We start from the raw sequence: 21598 nt of genomic DNA on the forward strand, positions 1-21598 counted from the left end.
GTGAGGAAAACTTGACCGATTTCATTCCGAAGAATGAATGGCCTCCGTCGTCTCCGGATCTGAATCCACTGCATTATTTCGTGTGGGGATACATGATGTCGAAGCTGAACGACTATAAAATAACAAATTTGGAGCAATTCAAGCGAGTTATCACGAAAATCTGGGACGAGATGCCGATGAAGCACGTGCGCACCGCTTGCGACGACTTTCCGAGACGTCTGAAGCTGGTTCGATCAGAGAAAGGTGGTGTAATTCCGTGATATCGTCTGTGAAGTATCTTTATGAGTTACTGAATAAAGCTAAGAAAGCCAGATTCAGATTTTCTCCTTATTCTTTGAAATATTGAGATTTTCTTGTGAGACCGGACTTTTCTGTCACCCTGTAGTTTACCTACTTTTATGTCCTGATGGAACTTTCGTCTCTGCTTTTTTGCTAAAATTACCAAGGCTTTCAGGAAGGTGTTCCTAATTACAGTACTGGTAGAGTATCGTGACGCTTATGTACAACTCAGTTGTTCTGTAGTTGACTGCTTTGCAGAAACTCTGTACAACTATTACATGATTTATAATAAATGATGACACCCCGTTAAGCATACAGACGCGAGGCATACGGACGCGAGGCATAGTACGCTAGGCATAATAAACGGCAGACATACGGACACGAGGCATATGGACGCGAGGCCGAATGGACGCGAAGCCGTATGGACACAAGGCCGAGGAGAAGTGAGGCGGAATACGGTACTATCGTCATCATCATCACAGCCCTCTTTCAATAACATGTGTGTTGCTTCAGAGTGTCAATTGGAAAACAATCCACTCGCGACCTTCGGCCGACTCGCTGTTCGAGCGAATGCTGTCCTTACTCGCTACTGCTCGCTCGAACTTAACTTAAGGAAAGAAACTCTGTTTGAGTAGAGCTAGCAAACCAATAGATCGACCGGCTCGGACTGTGGAAATCACGGCTGAGTGCCACCTCGGTTCCTTACCCTCGATTATGCGTCTGCACCGAATGATTCAAAAAATATTATGCCAATATATTTACATTTGAACTACATACGTAGCGTCAAAAATATCTGAGTTTAATATACACGCAAAAGTTCAAGCTTATATCATCCGATGTGTGCTCTCAAAACGCACATTAAATGCTCTGGATATGCACAAAATATGTGTCATAAGGATAACGCAACAGTTGCGTAATGAATACATTGACAGAGATCGAAATGAGATTATGTATAATATACACAAAATCGTGGAGTTTCGATAGACTTCGGTTTTGGGCAAACGATCAGGTTGGGGCGCTCACAAACCCGCTGGTTACTTTCGCGAGTCGTTGCGTATCAAAGGATCGTGCATCCCTAATCACCGTCAGCAACCGAAACAGCCAATAGCGAGCCTTGTTGTACTGACACTGGTGCCAGTAACGTGGAACCGAATGCATATGAATAAAACCAGAGTCGTCGTTAAATGCAAAATGTTTTAAACACATCCAATGTCTTTTTAATTATTATTGATTCGATAATAGTGAATCGATCAGTTCATATTTGCGTTAAGCTAGTCAGTACCAAAATCATCAGTATTTATTACTGCTTGCACTGCTTTAACGACAGCAGCATTCTGGAAAATATTACCAATACCAGTACGAATCCTCATGACAATACTAGCATCGGTTAATACTGCAAAAGTGTTTCGATTTTGAACTGTCTAATACATCGAACATTCGCTAGAGCATCAAATGCGTTATGAACATCACACATTCGTTGAACTGGTTCCGAAACAGTTCAAAATGCTCTAGAAAGACGTAATATTGATGTACTTACGCACAGTCCAACTTTTGCGTGTACAATTTATTGAAAACCCCTTTTTGTCAATCATCAAACATGCAACTCATTTTTCAATAGACATTCTGATGCCATATGGATATTACAAATCCAGAACACATAGTCACGATAATTGGATCTCACGCGATCATACAACATCGTATTCGGCCTCGCGGTCATTCGGCCTTGCGTCCATTCAGCTTCGCGTCCATTCGGCCTCCCGTCCGTTATGCCTTGTGACAGTATGCCTCGTATCCATTATGCCTCACATCCATTATGCCTCGCGTCTGTATGCCTAGCATACTATGCCCAAAATCCGTATGCCTAGCGTCCATATGCCTCGTGTCCCGTCCCCATAATAAAGTTACAAATTAAATTTGTAACGGCCAAATTGAAGACAAAATTCGTGTAATATTGACGTTTACGAACTTTTATTTGCTCGTGTAAAGTATGCCCAAAACTATTATTCATCATTTGATAGGGTTCTGCAGCAAACATAGAAAATATAAGCAATAATGATAATGATGTTTGCAAATATTTGATATTTACCTATTCGCAAAAACAATTCTTTCGCAATATCTCAAAAATTAGACTTAAGAGAGGAAAACTATGATAAATTATGAAAACAGTCTACAGGACTACTCCAGAAAATACAGTCATCCCAATATTTTGGGTCACCCAGTATTATATGCCAGTCTGTATTGCTTTTTAACGCTTTTCAATAACTTTTAATAGTCAAACTGAAGTTTAATGGTCGTGAACAGCATATCTTCATGTGCCTTTTGTGCGAAACGCCTGCTTTATAGAGCTAAGCTCTTAAGTTTTTCAATAATTGTCAATCAAAATAAGGCTAGAATTTGTGAAATAAATTGTTTTATTGGAAAAATTAAATGGAATGAACGAAATGAATTAATGGAACTATAAATAATTGGTGTGTATTTATCAAAAAATGAAACATCCGCTCTGCATTTCGTATTACTATTATTTTAATACGTTGCTTAATAAAGTACTCGCTTTACCCGAAGGTACATCATATGATTTCGGAATACCAGCACGGATTTGTTAAAAAACGCTCGACAGTTACCAACATGATTGCCTATGTTTCTGCTTTGACGAGAGCGCTCGAAAAGCGCCAGCAAGTTGACGCACTTTACGTTGATTTTGCTAAAGCTTTCGATAGAGTGCCGCACCTTCTGATGGTTACCAAGCTGCAAAAAATGGGATTTCCTTCATGGCTGACACAGTGGATACTGTCGTATCTAACCGATCGCAATGCTTTTGTACGTGTGCATGGTACTAATTCACTTCCATTTGAAATTCGATCAGGTTTGCCCCAAGAAAGCCACTTGGGCCCACTGCTATTCATTCTTTTTGCAAACGATCTGTGTTCAACTATAAAATCTCCGAAGTACATGTTCGCGGATGATCTAAAGTTTTATCGTGTAATATCATCGAGAGTTGACTGTTGTGCTTACAATCCGACATAGATTCGCTGCTGAATTGGTGTACAATGAACGGAATGGAGGTGAATGTGCAGAAGTGTAACGTCATCTCATTCTGCAGAAATAGGCAAACTACTCTGTTCGATTATAAGATGGAAATAGTCAGTATTACTCGAGTAAGCACCGTGAAAGACTTGGGTATTCTCCTGGACTACAAACTGTGTTTCGCTCAGCATGTTGCAGTTACTACCGCTAAAGCATATGCTGTATTAGGTTTCATCAAAAGGAACACGCAGCAGTTTGATGATATTTATTGTCTGAAGTCCCTCTACTGTGCGCTAATCCGCAGTATACTCGAGTACGGAGTACTTGTTTAGTCACCTTATATCGCTGTTCAGATCAACAGGATCGAACGAATCCAGCGCCAGTTTGTACGGTACGCACTGAGAATGTTGCCTTGGGAGGATCCAATGCGTCTACCGCCCTATGAACACCGATGTGCCCTCATACAGCTGCCCACTCTGGCGAATAGGAGAAGTTTGCTGCAACGTTTATTTATTTTCGATCTTCTGGGAGACAATATTGACAGCACAGAGCTACTAGAACGAGTTTATTTCAATGTACCATCTAGAATTACTAGACGATCGGATTTTTTGAGACTACCTATGCATCGCACTTTATTTGGCCAGAGCGATCCAATTGAACTATGTTGTCGTGCATTTAATGTTGTGTCTGAATTTTATGACTTTGGTATAACCAGGACCGCTTTTAAATCTAGAATAAGTTAATATTAAGAACTGTCTGTACGATTTTATCGAAGACCAGTAAATAAATAAATAAATATTGGCCCATAATGCTGATCACGAAATTCGGTTTTCCCAGTATGTATCGGCATTTTAAGTAGTGTAGAATCTAATGATCTTACTTCAAAGTCAATGTACCCAGTTTGGAAATTTAAGCTTCTTTTTGGCGCCTTTGCTTGCTAAACGTTCATCCTGCATTTTTACAGTTATCAATTACGCTTATGCTCTAAGGCAGCCGCTAGTTTCCAACACGAAAAGACTCTTGCCTTTCAGCTTGGACTGCTGTGCTCTTTCCGACGGCGTTATAGGGCCCTATTGTCAAAAAATATAAGCATTCAAAGCATGAGAAAAGCCCAAACTTTTAAAAAACCTGAACGAATTATTACAATAATTTACAATAGAAATTGATTCAATGTCTTTATGATATTTTAACCTTCCTCTCGATGTTAACCTCACTGTCGGAATTACTCCTTAAAATAATGTCTCTGCCTTTGAAACAAAAAAATGTTCGTCTGGCTCTTAACCCATTCCCCGCGGGTGATGCCATACCTGACATAAAAACTTTGATAACATTCTAAAAAGTGGCCCATTATAGTGTAAATCGGAAGAGCATACCATTTTGCGAATTTTTGATTGGTTAAGTTGCATAAGAATGGAAATATATTTCAACATAAAACTTAAATCATTTTTTGTCGATTTTTTATCGTGAATTTAAATTTACAGTTATGCTTAACTGCCCCATAATACTGGGATGACAGTATAGTCTCAACTTTGCACCAAAATGACGGCTGACGAATGTTATTCTGGCTAAACCGACAGTGATCTACGCACAGTAAAGACAACAGCATAGAGCCAATTTCATTTTTTAGGCAAACTTCGAGTTTTATTGATCAAGTAGGTACCAATTTTCATAATTCAATTCACCATTTAATCATTTAAATGAACGTCGATTTACCTTCTCAGAATTCAGTGAAATTTTGTGAATTTGGTGATAACGTTAATTAAGGTGAAACGGTATTGAAGCCACAAATGGCCGCCTTCGAGTAACCACTTCGAATTTTCATAGGCACAAGATTCGGAAATAGTTAACGTGTTCCCTGTGAAAACGCTATTTTATGCTTGCTTTACCGCAGCAAACATAAAATAGCGTTTTCACAGGTAACGCATTAACTATTTCCGTGCCTTCGAAAGTTCGAAGTGGTGACTCGAAGTCGGCTATTTGTGGCTTCAACACCGTTTCACCTTAAAGCAATTGGTCATCCTAAAGATTTATTTTTTTGTTTATTTGGTCTAAAATTACATAATTACATGTAAATTATATTTTCTGCTTTGTTATTTCGCTTCAAAAATTTAAAAAATTCAATTTGAGGAACGATATAAGGCGGCGTCCATAGAGTACGTAACGTACATAGGGGGGAGAGGGAGTTAAGAAAATCGTGACGATTTGTGTCATAGGGGTATAACGTTGTGTGACGTCACATAAAAAATATTTAAAAATGAAAAATCGACTGGAAAAATTGTTCAGTCCACCCTCTTTTTATTTACAATTTTTTATTAATAATCAAACTGAAACTAATCAGACAAAGACAATAAGGAAGATTCTTTCGTAGCTGGTTGATTCAAGAAATCATCAGAAAGTCCTGATTCCCCAAATGGGTCTAACCCTGAGTTGATGCATAAAAATGACATGGATATGAAAGAAGCTTCATTTGACATTTCTAAGGCTACTGAAACTTATCCGATTATAGCAATCGGAGCTAGGGATGGGGGGGGGGGGGGTGGTTAGAAAAATTTGTTCAAATGGATGGATAATGGATGTCGCCTAATAGTTTCTAATTTTTTCTCAACATGCCTTTGCAAATTATGCTGAGCACAAGTTCAAACAAATTTACCAACCCGACCAACTATGAGCAAAGATTTTACAATCACGCCAACTATTATTAACTTTTGAATCAACTGTACGCTATGGTTTTTAGCAAGAGTGACGGGACCGCGCTTCCTCACAATAAAGCAAATCAACCTTATCGAGAGCCGTAAATGGTCTAGAGTACAAATAACCAACCGGCAAGAAAATTCATCTCTCATGACGCTAGATCGAATCAAGCTTGACGTGAGGAGCGTGAAGGTCAAAACACAATTGTTACGTTACGGCTACGTTTGCGACAATTTGACAGATAGTCCATACATTTTCTGTTAAATTAACGTCAACGCAACGCAAACGTATCCATTGTGCTCGGGTCTTAAGAGCGTGAGATGGCTTCATGCGTGGATTCGCGTCTTACGCAATTCAAGGTCACTCAATTGTTCGTCGATGTTTACTGATCTGGTCTGTCTAGACGTCTCGATTTCTATTAACACCATGCTAGTCAATCGATTTCGTTATAGGCGTGCTGTCGAAGAGAGCATTCGACCTTGTTCATCTTTCGTCGGACAAGTTTTCTTAAGCTTGGTTTAGCGGTTCAGGACTTCGCCAACTCACATGGCTGTTAGTATGAAATTGCCTTTTCTCGTTAGTGTTTAAGATATTGTTATGTAGAAATAAAACATGTTTACCATACTTTTACTGTAGTCAGTAGATACTTTTGAGTTTAATGGCCTTTATTCTTGCATTGCATAATTAAAAATTATCAAAAATTCCCGTTTTTCGTGATTAAGGATAAGTACGAAAAAATTGATTTGCAAAAAGATTTTTACTCACCGGATTGGCAAACATTTCTTCTAACCGCTGCTTGGGTAATTTTCCCTTCTTTGGTCTGACTAGCAAGTAAATTTTGGCCACTTCTGTACATCTGAAAGGTAGACAATTATTGCACAAATGGTTTATAAATAATAGCAAGTGAGCATTACCTTAGTAATTTTTCGATAAGAGCCTTTCCCATAAATCCAGTTCCACCGGTGATTAGTACGTGCCGATCACGGAACAAGGGCCCGATGCGATCGCTTCCGTTGTTGTTGTCGTTATCCATCTGAAACGAAGGTTGTTAAGCAACTGTTGAATCAACTCATCAAATTATACGATGTTTTGAAAACTAAATATATATCACTTTTATCACAACAAAAATTCAAACAATAAACTGTGCGGCCGATACAAATGCATTATGTATTGTTATGCTCACCTAGGGACAGACTGAACTGAAATTCAATTTAAACAATAGCATTTGACCTTCAGCTTTAATGTCACTATGTTTTCAATGATAAAATCGTGAAAATGTTATTGCCCAAAGATGCCACTTCATCAGTTAAGGTCAACGTTAAGCTATAAACCTTTGATGTGAATAGGATGAACCAACACATAGATCATGAATTGATTTTAGTTGACAGTTTAATTGCGGTGGAACTCGTTTACAGGTTAAATTAATGACTTGATGCATTTTAAACAATTAAACAGCCTTTTTTGACTGATGCCTGTGGCCGTGAAGTGAGACCTTAGCTGTAGGGTTTCACACGCTTTACGATGAGTTCGAATTGTAAATCACTGAAATCAGGCAGATTCACGAGCTCAGTCTAAAAACAACAAACACAATAGAAGATTTGCGTTGTGGACAGGCTTCGAAATGGTCACGGTAGAACCACTTTTCACTGCGATAATCGTCTTCTTCTTCCTCTGACGCTACCAAGGCTCGCTGTCTAAATACATTCTTAAACAAACATGTCAAATGAGTATCGCCATCACGACGTTATTTTCCTCAAACGTATTTTGACATTTTTTCTAGAAATGAGAATTACGCATGTTGAGTGCGTGTATTCTGGAAATTATTTATATCATCGATCTTTTAATAATATTTCTCAACATAAATGAACGAAGTAGACAGAAATAGGCCGAAATAACATCGCTAAATGATTGACAGTGTGCATCTCTTCGACACGCGAGTGTCGTTTGACTATCCTTTTCCTTCTGTGAGCTGAGCGGCGATGGTTTGGTTGTTTTACATTTTCGAGCGAAAGCCGACTGTGACGCACGCTAAGGAAGCGAGATCAAATGAAAATGGTGACCGTTTACAAGCCTGGTTGTGGATGGTACTTGTTTTTGAAGATTCAAAAAAAATCGAAGAGATGACTACATGGAGTTAACAGAGCAGCACAAACAGTACAAAGATATACCTAATTGGAACGATAGATATAAAAAATATAACAACATTAAGGACAACATTGAAATAATATAGACAATGTGAACGCAATTAAGAATTGTTTATAATAAAATATATACAGGGACAAAAGAAGCAAGTGAAATAATTCGTGAACCCTTGAACATTTTTTCCGGATGAAAATAAGAACATTCAAAATCTTCTAAACAGAGTTATCCTCTACAACTCAACAAGTAAAAGAATAAGCAAACATACCTCCTGTAAAGTTTAAATTACAGTAACTTCCGGATGCTCCTACAGCGAGTAAGCAATATTTTATCACCGTCACAAGGATGGCTTCAATACGCGAACTGATAACCAAGAACGGCTGTTCTTGCCAACAGATGAATTGTTTTCCTAACATTTCCCCATTGTCTATAAAAAATCGCCGCAAAGTATGCCGTGAAATTAATAAGTTTACAAAAATCTTTGTTTAACATTTTCAATTTTATTTTGTGCTGCAGAATGATGAAGATGCTTATGCAACTATATTTGATAGCCACACAGTAATGGATCACTTTTATTCCCAGTCACTGATTCGCCACTTGACCGACGCTAGCTCGGATTCTGTAAGATATACTGAGCTCCCGGACGGAAGAAAAATTCTAACGGATCATTGCATGTAAGATATGTGATTTCCTCAATGGCACCGGCAAAAACCTTCCGAGTAGAGCAACGGAAACAAAATGGTATCTGACAGGAAGAAAAACATTATATATTTTTTATGTATTTTAAATCGATTGAACTATGATTAACTACCGGAATGATTTCAAAAGCGAAACAATAGTTAAGTATATCAGCACTAAAAATAAACACTGCAAAATCGTCTTCTTCATCAAGGTCCTAAAGGGAGAGCAGCACTTGAGGCTAGGTTATCAACTAAAAACATTAAGAAACGGTTGACCATGGTCAATTGATGATTTGAAAAGAAGATTAGTTAGTCGAACGAAACTATCTAACTTTTGGATTTCATGGCGAGGCAAAGGTGAAAGTCCGAAAAACCAATGTTTGTAGCCCACCATTAAACAATTATTATAGAACGAATGAATTATAAAAAGTTCAATAATTTTCGATTAACTGAGTTTACTCTTGTGCAGGAAGAATCAGTCGAACTTGACTGACTCAATAATGACCAGCCATTGCACACTGGGAAAAAACGGACCCAAATTTCCACTAAATCAATGCCGCTCAGCTGGCAACCTTAAATATAGCATTTCTTATGTAAAATTGGTCAATATATCGATTGGTGATGGTTTCATCCTGTGCAGGGCACGGAAAAGGGTCTATTTCGCCCCTTTTAACCCTCTATTTGCGTGTTTTTGGGTTTACTCTGTCGTAGTTAAAATTGGCGCTGATTTTTTTGTGCAAAAATGAACAAAATCCACGAATACATTGGCGGAAGACTCAATAGAGATGGTTCCATATGGTTTCCGGCCCTAGAAATGGTATATTTCTTCCCATTTTACCTCATATATGTGATTTTCGTACTGAACCGTGTATAACAACAAACTCAACTCAGCTTACTGTTCAAAAGTGAACTTATCATAAGTGACAAGTTTCAGGGAATCGAATGGTAGTGGTTTCATTAAGATCCAGGTCTTTTTGGTGGCATAATTTACCACAATTCACCTTTTTCTTACAATCTAAACAATAAAAATAAGTTGAACTTCGTAAATCACGATTTAACTCAAGAACGGAGAAATATACATTTGTTCACCCTCAAATTAGTTTCGTCGTACTTGCGAAAGCAAATACCTCATGCATTTTGAACACTCTCTCGATTAATGGAGGATACCGGATGAATAAAATTTCAATTTATCTAACACATCCAACAGGTTTAGTTCATCAACCGTCTGCACGGCATTTTACTGGTATTTTTGTTGCTAGAACAAAAGGGAATTGTTTTTGTTGCAAAACGTGCCGTATCCTTTTTTGATTAGAGTTTATGACATGTGAAACCATCTTTTGATGTTAATTGAATTGTAAAAACTCTTATTGCTACTTGCATATTCCTACACAAAGAAATTACCTCATAAATCAAATAGATATAGTAATCAGATTTAGAGTACAAACATATTTTGCGGTAAATTTGGAGCCACTGCACACACTGCGCACTGCGCAAATTCCTCGCCCCCTTTTGTTCTCACACAGTAAACGACAACATGTATCAATCCCTCGACAATCGTGTGTATAAGAGCCGTTGAGAGCAAAAGTGGTACATGTGCCATTTTTACACTTTTTGGGTTTTTTGCATAAATTGATGCAGAACGCAATAATGTACTAGAATATCCAAGAAAAACCGAAATCTGATAACCTAAACCGAAGTTATAGCCAACACAATTTTTGGTAATTAACATAATCACCATTTCGTTGAGAGCAAAAGTGGTACATGTCCAGTTTGTGCATGTTAAATGAACTGTATGTCGAGGATCTTAGGATATAAAACAACCATGTCGTCAGCAAAGTTGGTCAAGTTATTGAGTACTTTCAAATGAAAATCTGTCTGCTTTGGAAATTTCTCACTACGTGGTGCTAGTGTACCCGTGACTATTTTGTAACGGTAAGCATTTTACCTATTTCAGTATCAACTCGTATGCTGTTACCAAATTCATATACACTAGCGCCTCGAAGAGACAGAATTCCTCAACAAACGGATCATCATTCAATAGTACTCAATCACTTGGACAACTCTGCTGAAGACATAAATGTTCTATGTCCTAAGACTAGAGAGCTATAATGCATCCTTCATGCTCACACTGGACATGTACCACTTTTGATCTCAACGTTTTCTGGTTGTCATTATTTTTCCCATAGAACAAAAGTGGTACATGTTTTTCCATTGAAGTTTGTGTAAGTTTCTCAACCAGAACTATTTATGCTTTCATGTACCGTCTTTTGAAACCTTCCCAGCAATGATTTAATGCAGTTGTGTTGAAAAAATTGTTGGAAATACAGTAATCACCCGATTATATCTGTACCCGATTTTATCTGCCCCCGATTTTATCAGCCCCTGATTTTATCACATTTTTCACCCGATTTTATCATCATTAAACATTTCATTAAAAAAATGTCAACCGATGCACAATGTTACATTTTGCTGTTATCATGCGAATATTCGAATAGTGATACAAATGTTCATAATAACCGCATAATATGTTCGGAGAAGTTTAAAAATATTTGAAAACGCATCTTTTGATGTAGAAAGCTGGGTGATCAATCCTTCTAAAAGTGAGATAGAATATTTATTTTTTCATTAGATAAAGATAGACGCTTGATGTCTTAGGCAAAGTATTAGGTGATCTCAAAACAAGAAACTTTACAGAAGACATCATGTTTCTATCTCTTACATATTGCAAGCAACATAAAGTTTTCTATGAGAAGGCATTAAAAATCGTTATATTCATTTTAAGATTTTTCTGGTTGCAATATGTGAGAGATATCAGCATGCTGTCTTCGGCAAAGTTTAGTGTTGTGAGAACATCTAATATTTTGCTTATGGTACTGCGCTACAAAAAAGAAAGTCATTCATTTTACCAATTCAAACAAAAACATGAACGAATAAAAAACTTAATTGTAATTTATTTGCAACTTAACATGGATTTTTTTAGGTTTTTTATTATTTTTTTAGGTTTGTTCAGAAAAGATTTAGGCAACTGAATTATCTATCCAAGAAAATGTTTTAAAAAAATAGTGATGATCGATTTTTTATAGTCACTTTTTGTTTTTATTTTTTTTTTTTTCAGTACATGATCTCAAATTGAATTTTTTAAATATTTTTTTATAAAAGCTCAGACAGTTTTCTCAAATTCATTCCTTGACAACTTTTCTCTATCTTTTGTCATTATTCAGATATATCGATTTATGAAAAAACAACTGCAGCTTTTTTCATATGTTTGTACAGATGAATTTTTCAAAAAAAATTAAAATCGCTGATTTTACGTATTTAGTTATTGATTTAACATCTTCAATAAAAAAAATAAAATTTTAAAAATTTCCCGATTTTATCACTTTCCCTATTTTATCACACCAAAAATCATCAGGGTGAGATATAATCGGGTGATCACTGTAATTTAATATTTGTGTATTTTCGTTTACCGCGTCTCCTGAAAAATTTACTTAATGGCACATGTACCACTTTTGCTCTCAACGGCCCGTATATGTGTATACAAATATACAAATATGACATCACTAGTATGAATTCGCTCGTACAACTTATGGCGTCAGAATTTTATTAATACTTTGAACGGCGGAATAATGAAGAACGTTTATTCGCAATTCATAGCAACGAAACTAGAAGAAACGGGTATAGTTTCACAAGCTCTTTTCTCTTTTTGCTACTGACGAACTAAATCAAATGAAGACTACAATAGAAATGGGTCGACCAAAAAGGAACTGCAAGGGTGGCTTTTTTACAATTAAATCCAGAAGCTTCGTCGAAATGTTTGTGACTTTTCATTATTTTTCCAATCAGATAAAAAGTAGGGAAGTATGGTACAGAAAGATAGATGAAATTAAGCAGCTTACTAAAGAAGCATGGCAGTTTAAAACATTACAACCGACATAGACTGACGAGAATTGGTTATTTACCCTACTTGTTCCCATTGATGATCAGTACTTTTCTAGAATGTTTGATTGCACAAAGAAGAAGTGTTTTTAGGTTGTTCTAACCCTAATTTGGAAATTTCTCCACTTTGGTTCTTTCTAACCTTTATTTTGAAGCAATTTTAGATGATTATGAGTTCAATTTGAGAACATTCTCAATTAGGTTGAGTAACCAAGTTCTCGCTATTAGTCAATAGTTGGTTCCAGCAGTGAGTGATGGTCGATTTTGACATATCTAAAACGTGATGAACCAAGCTGAGACATATGCTAAACATACAGCTTTGACACATAAGTGATTTCATCGTGGCGTCATGTCCTTTTAGTTATTTGAAAATGTTCAATTTGGTACCAAATAACCGTCATTTGCAGAAAGTGTTACTTTTCTCATTTAATCAAGAGACGGTGGCCAAAGCGCATCGAGAGTCAAAAAAAGTTTACAGAAATGCTGCTCTAAGTGAAGCAGCGTGCACTGACAGGTTCAGTCGCTTAAAGGACAATAATATCGGTGTTTGCTGCTGTCTGATTGAAGAAAGGCCAAAAATCTTTCAAGACGCTAAGTTGGAGCAATCGCTTGATGATCCATGCCAAACGAAGGAACAGCTTCCTTTGATATTAGGAGGAACCCGCTATGTCATTTCTAAATGACTGCATACTTTGGCAATGACTCAAAACAAGAAACTTAAGGGTTGTAGCCAAGGGACCTTGAGGATCGATCTTTCACTTGAGAACAACTGCTTAGCATTTGTCAAAAAAGGAAGGGAAAAAGAATCTTATGAATGCCATGTTACAGGCAAAATCCATGTTTGAAGCCTTTCAAATTGGAACGAATTTTACAATTCAAATTGTTTTTAATTTAAAATTTAGCAATGATTCTAAATAAAACAATGAACATTTTAAATTGGAATGCTCGCTCATTGAAGGCTAATGAGAATGAGCTTTTTAATTTTTTAACAGTAAACAATGTGCACATTGCAATTATTACTGAAACATTTTTGAAACCTAACATCTAATTAAAATATGATCCCAGTTACGTGGTTCATAGATATGATAGGATTCATGGTTCCGGCGGTGGAGTTGCAATTGTTATTCATCGCAGACTCAAACATCGTGCTCTTCCCCATTTTGAGACGAAAGTTATTGAAACTTTGGGAATTGAAGTTCAAACTGAACTTGGGATTTTATTTATTGCCGCAGCATATTTATCATTTCAATGCACACGCGAGCATAAAAATTATTTAAAGAAGATTTACAAAAATTGACCAGAAATCGCTCAAAATTTTTCTTAATCGACGATTTTAACGCTAAACATCTATCATGGAATAATTCTCAAAGTAATTTCAATGTCAAAATTTTATTCAATGATTGTTCCTCAGGATACTATTCTATTTTGTCTCCGAATAGTCCCACATGTATTTCTTCTGTAAGATATAAATGAAGATATAAAACTCATATTGAGAGAAATTTCAATGATGAGCTTGATTTGCAAAACGAAGTGAATATTGATTCCGCTTTGGAAGCATTTTAATGAGCAATTGTTCATGCCAGGAATTATTCTGTTCCAAAGGCTCAAGTGAAATTTGATTCACTAGTAATAATTGAAGAAAATCTTAAACTTCAAATTCGTTTGAAAAATATCCGCAGACGTCAATATCAACGTTCTCGTGACCCTGTTTTTAAAACTATTTATAAAGATTTACAGAAAGAGATTAAACATAGATTTACTCTTCTGAGAAATCAAAATTTTGAGACTAAAGTTGAAAAATTGAAACCATATTCAAAACCATTTTGGAAGCTGTCGAAGATTCTTAAGAAACCTTCAAAGCCTATTCCAGTTTTAGAAGATGGTGAACGTTTTCTTGTATCCAATGAACAAAAGGCTCAAAGACTTGCTCAGTAGTTTGAGAGTGTTCATAACTCAAATTTGAATTTTGTGAGTCCAATTGAAAATGAAGTCACACGTCAATTTGATTTAATTTCTTCCCAGAATTTTTTACCTGCAGAAATAATTGAAACTAACTTGAATGAGATTAAATCAATTATTAAAAATTTCAAAAATATGAAAGCACCTGGTGACGATGGAATCTTTAATATACTTATCAAACATCTCCCTGAGAGCACAATGGAATTTTTAGTGAAAATTTTCAATTGCTGCTTCAAAATTGCATATTTTCCCAAATTATGGGAAAATGCAAAAATTACTCCCATTTTAAAACCGGATAAGAACCCAGCTGAAGTTTCAAGTTATCGACCAATCAGTTTGCTTTCTTCAATAAGTAAACTGTTTGAGAGAATTATTCTTAACAGAATGATGTCACACATTAACGAAAATTCAATTTTTGCAGATGAACAGTTTGGGTTTCGCCATGGGCATTCCACAACTCATCAATTGCTCAGAGTTACTAATATGATACGAGCTAACAAATTTGAAGGTTATTCCACTGGAGCTGCTCTCCTAGATATAGAAAAAGCATTCGACAGTGTTTGGCATGAAGGTTTGATTGCGAAATTGCAAACTTTAAATTTTCCAATTTTCCTAATCCAAATTTTAAAAAATTATCTTACTGATCGAACTCTGCAGGTTGTTTATCAGAATTCAAAATCTGATAGATTTCCTGTCAGAGCAGGTGTGCCTCAAGGTTCTGTCTTGGGCCCAGTCCTGTACAACATATTCACTTCAGCTCTTTCTGATTTGCCTCCAGGATGCACAAAGTCATTGTTCTGCGATGACACAAGCATTTCCGTAAAACGGAAAAATTTTTGTGTCATATGCAGTCGATTGCAGAAAAGTTTAGATATTTTTTCTTCCTACTTGCAAAAGTAGAAAATCTCTCTCAATGCTTCTAACACTCAAATGATAATTTTTCCGCATAAGCCTAGGGCTTCTTTCCTCAAGCCAAACAATAATCACGTTGTCAAGATGAATGGGGTTATTTTAAGTTGCTCTGACAAGGTTAAGTACTTGGGAATAATTTACGATAAAAAACTTATTTTCAAAGAGCACATTGAGAGTATACAAGCCAAGTGCATCAAATATACGAGTTATTCATATCCTCTCATTAACAGGAATTCTAAACTTTGTTCAAAGAACAAACTTTTGATTTACAAACAAATTTTTAGACCAGCAATGCTTTATGCTGTACCGATCTGGTCAAGTTGCTGTTCAACAAGGAAGAAAACGTTCCAAAGGGTTCAGAATAAAATTCTGAAAATGATTTTGAAGCCTCCTCCTTGGTTTGGTACACTCGACATTACATAGACCTACTGGTGTTGAACCATTAGAAGCTATGTCAAATAGAATTATTAACAATTTTCGACAAAAATCGTTGCAATCCTCAATTGCTACGATAAGCTCTCTTTATAGCCAATAAGTTAGCAATTAAGTTGGTTGTAAGTTTACTTCCCCTTTTCTGACAAATAGGTTTAAATCCCTACGAATGATAAGTCCTAATTGCGAAAGCAAACAAATCCTAAAATTAAAATTACAAATTTCTAACAGTGTTGAGAAGTCACCATTTGTGATTGGACACACATACTCATTATTTACTAATATTTGTCATAAATACTTAAGCTACTAACAAATCCTCTCCTTAAAAAAAAGAAGGGAAAAATAAAATCATTACAGCAACATAAAGAAGAGAAAGTCATGGAGAGTACCCGGTCATATATTTACGTCGTCGGTTCGTCATGAATCATGGGACGAGAACTTTCATAAGGGCCCCAAAATGTTTGGGCCATGCCCCCCTGGACCCACCTAAATCCGGCTATGGTAATGTTCTGCATTTGGTAGGACCGGATACCTGTAATTTAATTGGTGCGATAAGGCCGAGCACTGTTCCACGACACGAGTGGAGACCAAAAAGCGGTTCTACTGCATGACAACGCTCGGTCTCATATTGCCAAAATCGTTAAAACTGATTTAAACACACTTGAGTAGGAAGTTCTACTCTGAGGATTTACCTCAGATTTTGCGCTGTCCAATTATTATTTGTTACATTCGATGACACATGGTCGGGCAGATCAGCAGTTCTATTTATATAAAGACTTCGAAAGATGGCTTGATTCGTAGACAGCCTCAAAAGACGAACAAGCTCTGTAGAAAGATGGGACAAGGTGGTAGCTAGCGATAGGCAATACTTTGATAGGTTCATAGGTAACTATTTTCGTTTGTTTTTTAATAAAAGAAGCTAACGTATTACTGATTAAAGTTGTCGAAATTACTGCCGGATTGTATAGAAAGTAGAGAAAACAACATTGTTCTCGATGGGAGACAATTGGTAGGAGACAAATGTTATATTACCTCTCCACATTTGCCGTTGACTGACAGAATGAAAAATAAAACCATATGGACAAGGCAAACAATCGGAAAGTCATTTTTGTCATTGAATTTACAATTCTTGACTTACAAATGAGATGAGGGAAACGTTGTGCCATAATCGGAACGAAGGTAATCTAGAATATTACCTTCATAGTTCGCCAACATTCAGTTTATTATTATATTATAATTCGAATTTTAAAGCGAGCCTGACCCTCAATGTTTTTATAATCTAAATTCTCATACTGTAACAATCAATAAAGCTCTAGTAGTGATTAAAAGACAAAATAGCGACCATCACGCACCTGTTTTACATTATAATAGAATAATCGGCTGCAAAATCGCTATATCGTCAATAAAGCAGGGCCAAGGCTTTGCTACGATCTTTGATAGCTCTGCAGATTAGCCGAATAATGATCGAGTATAAGCGAAATTGCCCACTATATGCTGAACAGTTTGTAAGTCAAAGAAACCAAAAATCGTCCTCCAAAAATTCATTAAATAACACGCAGTGGTAACGAACCCAAACATCATTTTATAACCCTGTCACAACAAACCGCACCCCCGGATGTCTAGCAGCATTCAGATAATCGTATTTAGAGAAATCGTTGGCACGGAGAAACAACCCGTTTTCGCTAGGCACTTTGGACGGTGTAAGTCGCCGCCAATTAATCTGATCCATTTTTATTTCGACAAGTTTCACTGACCAAGTGGAGTAGCCCTGCTCTTGACATTGACCGTTAAACCGGTCGCCAAATTCGGGCCCCGACAGAGTCGAAAATGTCATTTAATGCTGAACGCAGGTTTCGACTGATTTCAATCGACAAAACAAACTCCAGCGCGCATCACAGCCGGACAGGCTGGCGACTATTTCCAGCTGTGGAATGAAGCTAGAGCGAGGGACAACGCGTTGAATGTCGAACTACAAAACATGATTTTCGATGGGTGGTGGGCGCCCTAGCCGCGCGATGCTAGCGAGGGAAAATGCAATGATAATGCAATAAAGCAGTAAACTTCTATGTTGAAACAGACTGGCTTGAAAATACATCACGCACCAGTTTTGACCATGTCACGGTTTTCGTGCCAGTCTGTAGCTGTAGAATGACCGGCTTGTTATTCGTAGTATTAACAAGTAAACAGTATAGGTACAAGTGTTTAGATATTAATATCAAAGTTCCAAAATTGTTAATTTTCTAAAATGTATTTACTTGTATGTAGAGTAAAACTATTTTGTATACAGATGGGAAACCTGAATCATGAAACAATTTAGGTTTAACAGCGAAAAAATCTATTTCGAAGCATGCGATTGGTTTTGACCAAAAGCCAGAAACTAATTTCCATATCAATGATAAACAAATTTCTGCGCTAATGAATCAGTTCAAAACAAGTTTAAATAACTGTCTGCAGCTCAATATATAGGTTGTTATTTTTAGAGGACGTCCGATTTTACCGGAATCGTTTTAAATCACATGCAGTTCAACTCAGATCTGGTTACGAAACTAGTGTTTAAATTTTGAATTTGTTACCTGCAGAATATATCATTCAACTTAATAAAATTCAATCAAATCAAGTATAACAAAAAACATCCCATTTGTTCATCTGTAAATTGAACAGATCGTTCCAAATCACGCACGTCATAAATTGAATCATGAAATAAATTATGAACGAATTTACATAAACTCGCACTTTGCAATATTTATATAATCATAAAATTCGATTATCTCAGACTGCTCTTCCTACCTCTATCTGCAAGAACCGGATATCACAATCGAAATGTTGCTGCTGGCTAGCGTCGTTAGCTTGACGTTGACCCTTTGGAATCATAATGATCATAATTTTATCACCGTGACACCAATTTGACAAATCATACAATACATCACATCATGTTGACAATATTAGAGAGTGATGATAATTTATATTACCCTCTAAATGCTTCACTAATAGCAGCGGAAACTCAACAAAGCTTCTCGCTGATAACGTTCTTCGTTGCAATTTCCCAGAAAAAATAAACGACTTTCTGTTACATCTCAGCAAATCACAAAGTTTACAGGCCCGCCTTTTCCATAGGTGGAATACATATAGTTATTAGGGTGAGACAAAAAATAGATGTTAGCTCCCACGCACTTTTCGTGTTCCCCATGGGTCCTATAACAACTGTATAAATTTTCAGATCGATCGGTGGAACTATATTTTTGCGCCCGATTTTTAAAGTACCCATACGATTTTATATGGGAAAATTCACTTTGTCAAAACTTATTCTCTAGAGATGTCCAGTTGGCTGTAGGAGTTGTAGGAAAAACTCTTTTGAAAACCGTAAGGCGCTCGGTGTCTCACGAACGGCTCAAAATTGAATTTTTCCAGCAACACTGTCAGATATTCAATCAGTTTGAGGGGAATAACTATTTCTACATGCATCGTAGTGCCTTACAGTCTTGAAAAGAGTTTTTCTTAGGTAAATTTCCTACAAACATCATGTATTAAGGGGTAATATCCACCAAATGCTGTTTAAAGAACAAACTTTTGATTTACAAACAAATTTTAAGACCAGCAATGCTTTATGCTGTACCGATCTGGTCAAGTTGCTGTTCAACAAGGAAGAAAACGCTCCAAAGGATTCAGAATAAAATTCTGAAAATGATTTTGAAGCGTCCTCCTTGGTTTGGTACACTCGAATTACATAGACTTACTGGTGTTGAACCATTAGAAGCTATGTCAAATAAAATTATTAACAATTTTCGACAAAAATCGTTGCAATCCTCAATTGCTACGATAAGCTCTCTTTATAGCCAATAAGTTAGCAATTAAGTTAGTTGTAAGTTTACTTCCCCTTTTCTGACAAGTAGGTTTAAATCCCTACGAATGATAAGTCCTAATTGCGAAAGCAAACAAATCCTAACAATTAAAATTACAAATTTCTAACAGTGTTGAGAAGTCACCATTTGTGATTGGACACAAATACTCATTATTTACTAATATTTATCATAAATACTTAAGCTACTAACAAATCCCCCCTTTAAAAAAAAATCCACCAAATGCTCAAAAAAACAAGGCTTTTTCATGTTTTTTTTTAAAGGACATTTGAGATGTAAAGTCAGAATTCGTGAAACGGATCACTAAAAATCGCGATGTCTAATTTTTTCAAATAAGTATTTAAAATTTCAACAGTTTCACTCGGGAAGTTGATTTTCCAATTTTTATTAAATTTGAGTAAGTTTTCGAGTTGTTATTGTCATTTGAAATTTAGGTCAAAATTTTTACATAGCTTTAAAAATATTGCATCGAATTTCATGAAATTTTCACAGCAGACGCATCCTAAGTGTAGTTTACGAAAATATTTTTTTTTTTGAAGAATTACTACTATTGACAATTTTTTTTTCCATTGTCTACATAAGTGTCGCTAGTGAAGTACACATGATTATATTTTCAGAATTTTTTTTCGCAAAATGGCAACGATTTGGAAAAAAAACTTTTTCGACAAAAAAAATCGACTCTAATTGTTCATAACTTTTGTTGTTGTTAATCAATCTCCAAAATCGTGTGTACTTCACGAAGAAGCTACAGTTAAAATTTCAGGTCGATCGGATGTAAACTTTTTCAGTTCTACTGCTCGCCGATTTTGAAAACATGGTTTTGAGAAAAACACGACGCAGCGACCTCTATACTTCAAATTTGAAACACGATAACGATCATAGGTAACTTCTGCTAGTTTACAAAGCCTCGAAATAAAGAAAAACGAGCATCGCCAAAATAAACGAAAAATGTTATTTTGGAGCATAAAATTTGTTCGGTAAAAATTAATTTAAACGAATTTTGAGTTCAGTACTTGGGTCAATCAGTACTTGGGCAATGTAGATTTTGATAAAAAAAATGACAAAAAAAATTTCTTGGGTGGATATTACCCCTTGATATATTTTTAGAATCCAATTGGACATCTCTGGAGAATAAGTTTTGAAAAAGTGAATTTTCCCATATACAATCGTATGAAAACCTTAAAATTGGGGCGCAAAATTATAGTTCCGCCGATTGATCTGAAAATTTACACAGTTGTTATAGGATAAGGAACACGAAAAGTTCATTGGAGCGAAAAAATAACGTATTTTTTTTATATAACCGTGTCACAGTCTAATAGTTATGCATATTGCTAAGTAATTACCGGTTGCGTTGTCGCTTATTGCATTTATCTGTTAAAACAATCTCTATCATCACGACTCAAACACCACGTGTTCTTCCGTTTATCTGCCGCACGATGACCGCCGGCGAGGAAGACTACGACACAGCCACAGGTGTCGAATTGTAACTGACCTCCCGGATTTGTGTCTAGTCGTAAAATAAAACACAGCTGAAAATTCTCCATATGTTGCCAGGCCAATATTTCGGTGAGCCCTACTGTTAGGTTTGCTGGATGCTAATGTAAATGGGCCGTGGTTGGGGAGTCAGCAATATATGATGGAAGTTGACCAGTGGAATGGGTCTGATAAAACTTTGATAGATAGCTAGTA

General features: G+C 36.3%; 1 protein-coding gene across 2 annotated transcripts in view; it reads right to left on the reverse strand.

Annotated features, from left to right (window-relative positions):
* Positions 1-21598, reverse strand: part of LOC129725153 (putative fatty acyl-CoA reductase CG5065) — a 40265-nt gene that overhangs the window by 6898 nt on the left and 11769 nt on the right. For both annotated transcript variants that reach the window (XR_008728026.1, XM_055680641.1), the window contains exons 2-3: positions 6909-7027; positions 6760-6850 (exon numbers count right to left, since the gene is read on the reverse strand). Coding sequence is in view for 1 of the 2 variants with exons in the window: in XM_055680641.1 (XP_055536616.1) it covers positions 6760-6850; positions 6909-7027 (210 nt within the window). In the remaining variant the exon portion in view is untranslated. The remainder of the gene's footprint in view (positions 1-6759; positions 6851-6908; positions 7028-21598) is intronic.

Source organism: Wyeomyia smithii, chromosome 2 (assembly GCF_029784165.1).
Source record: "Wyeomyia smithii strain HCP4-BCI-WySm-NY-G18 chromosome 2, ASM2978416v1, whole genome shotgun sequence".
Lineage (NCBI taxonomy): Eukaryota > Metazoa > Arthropoda > Insecta > Diptera > Culicidae > Wyeomyia > Wyeomyia smithii.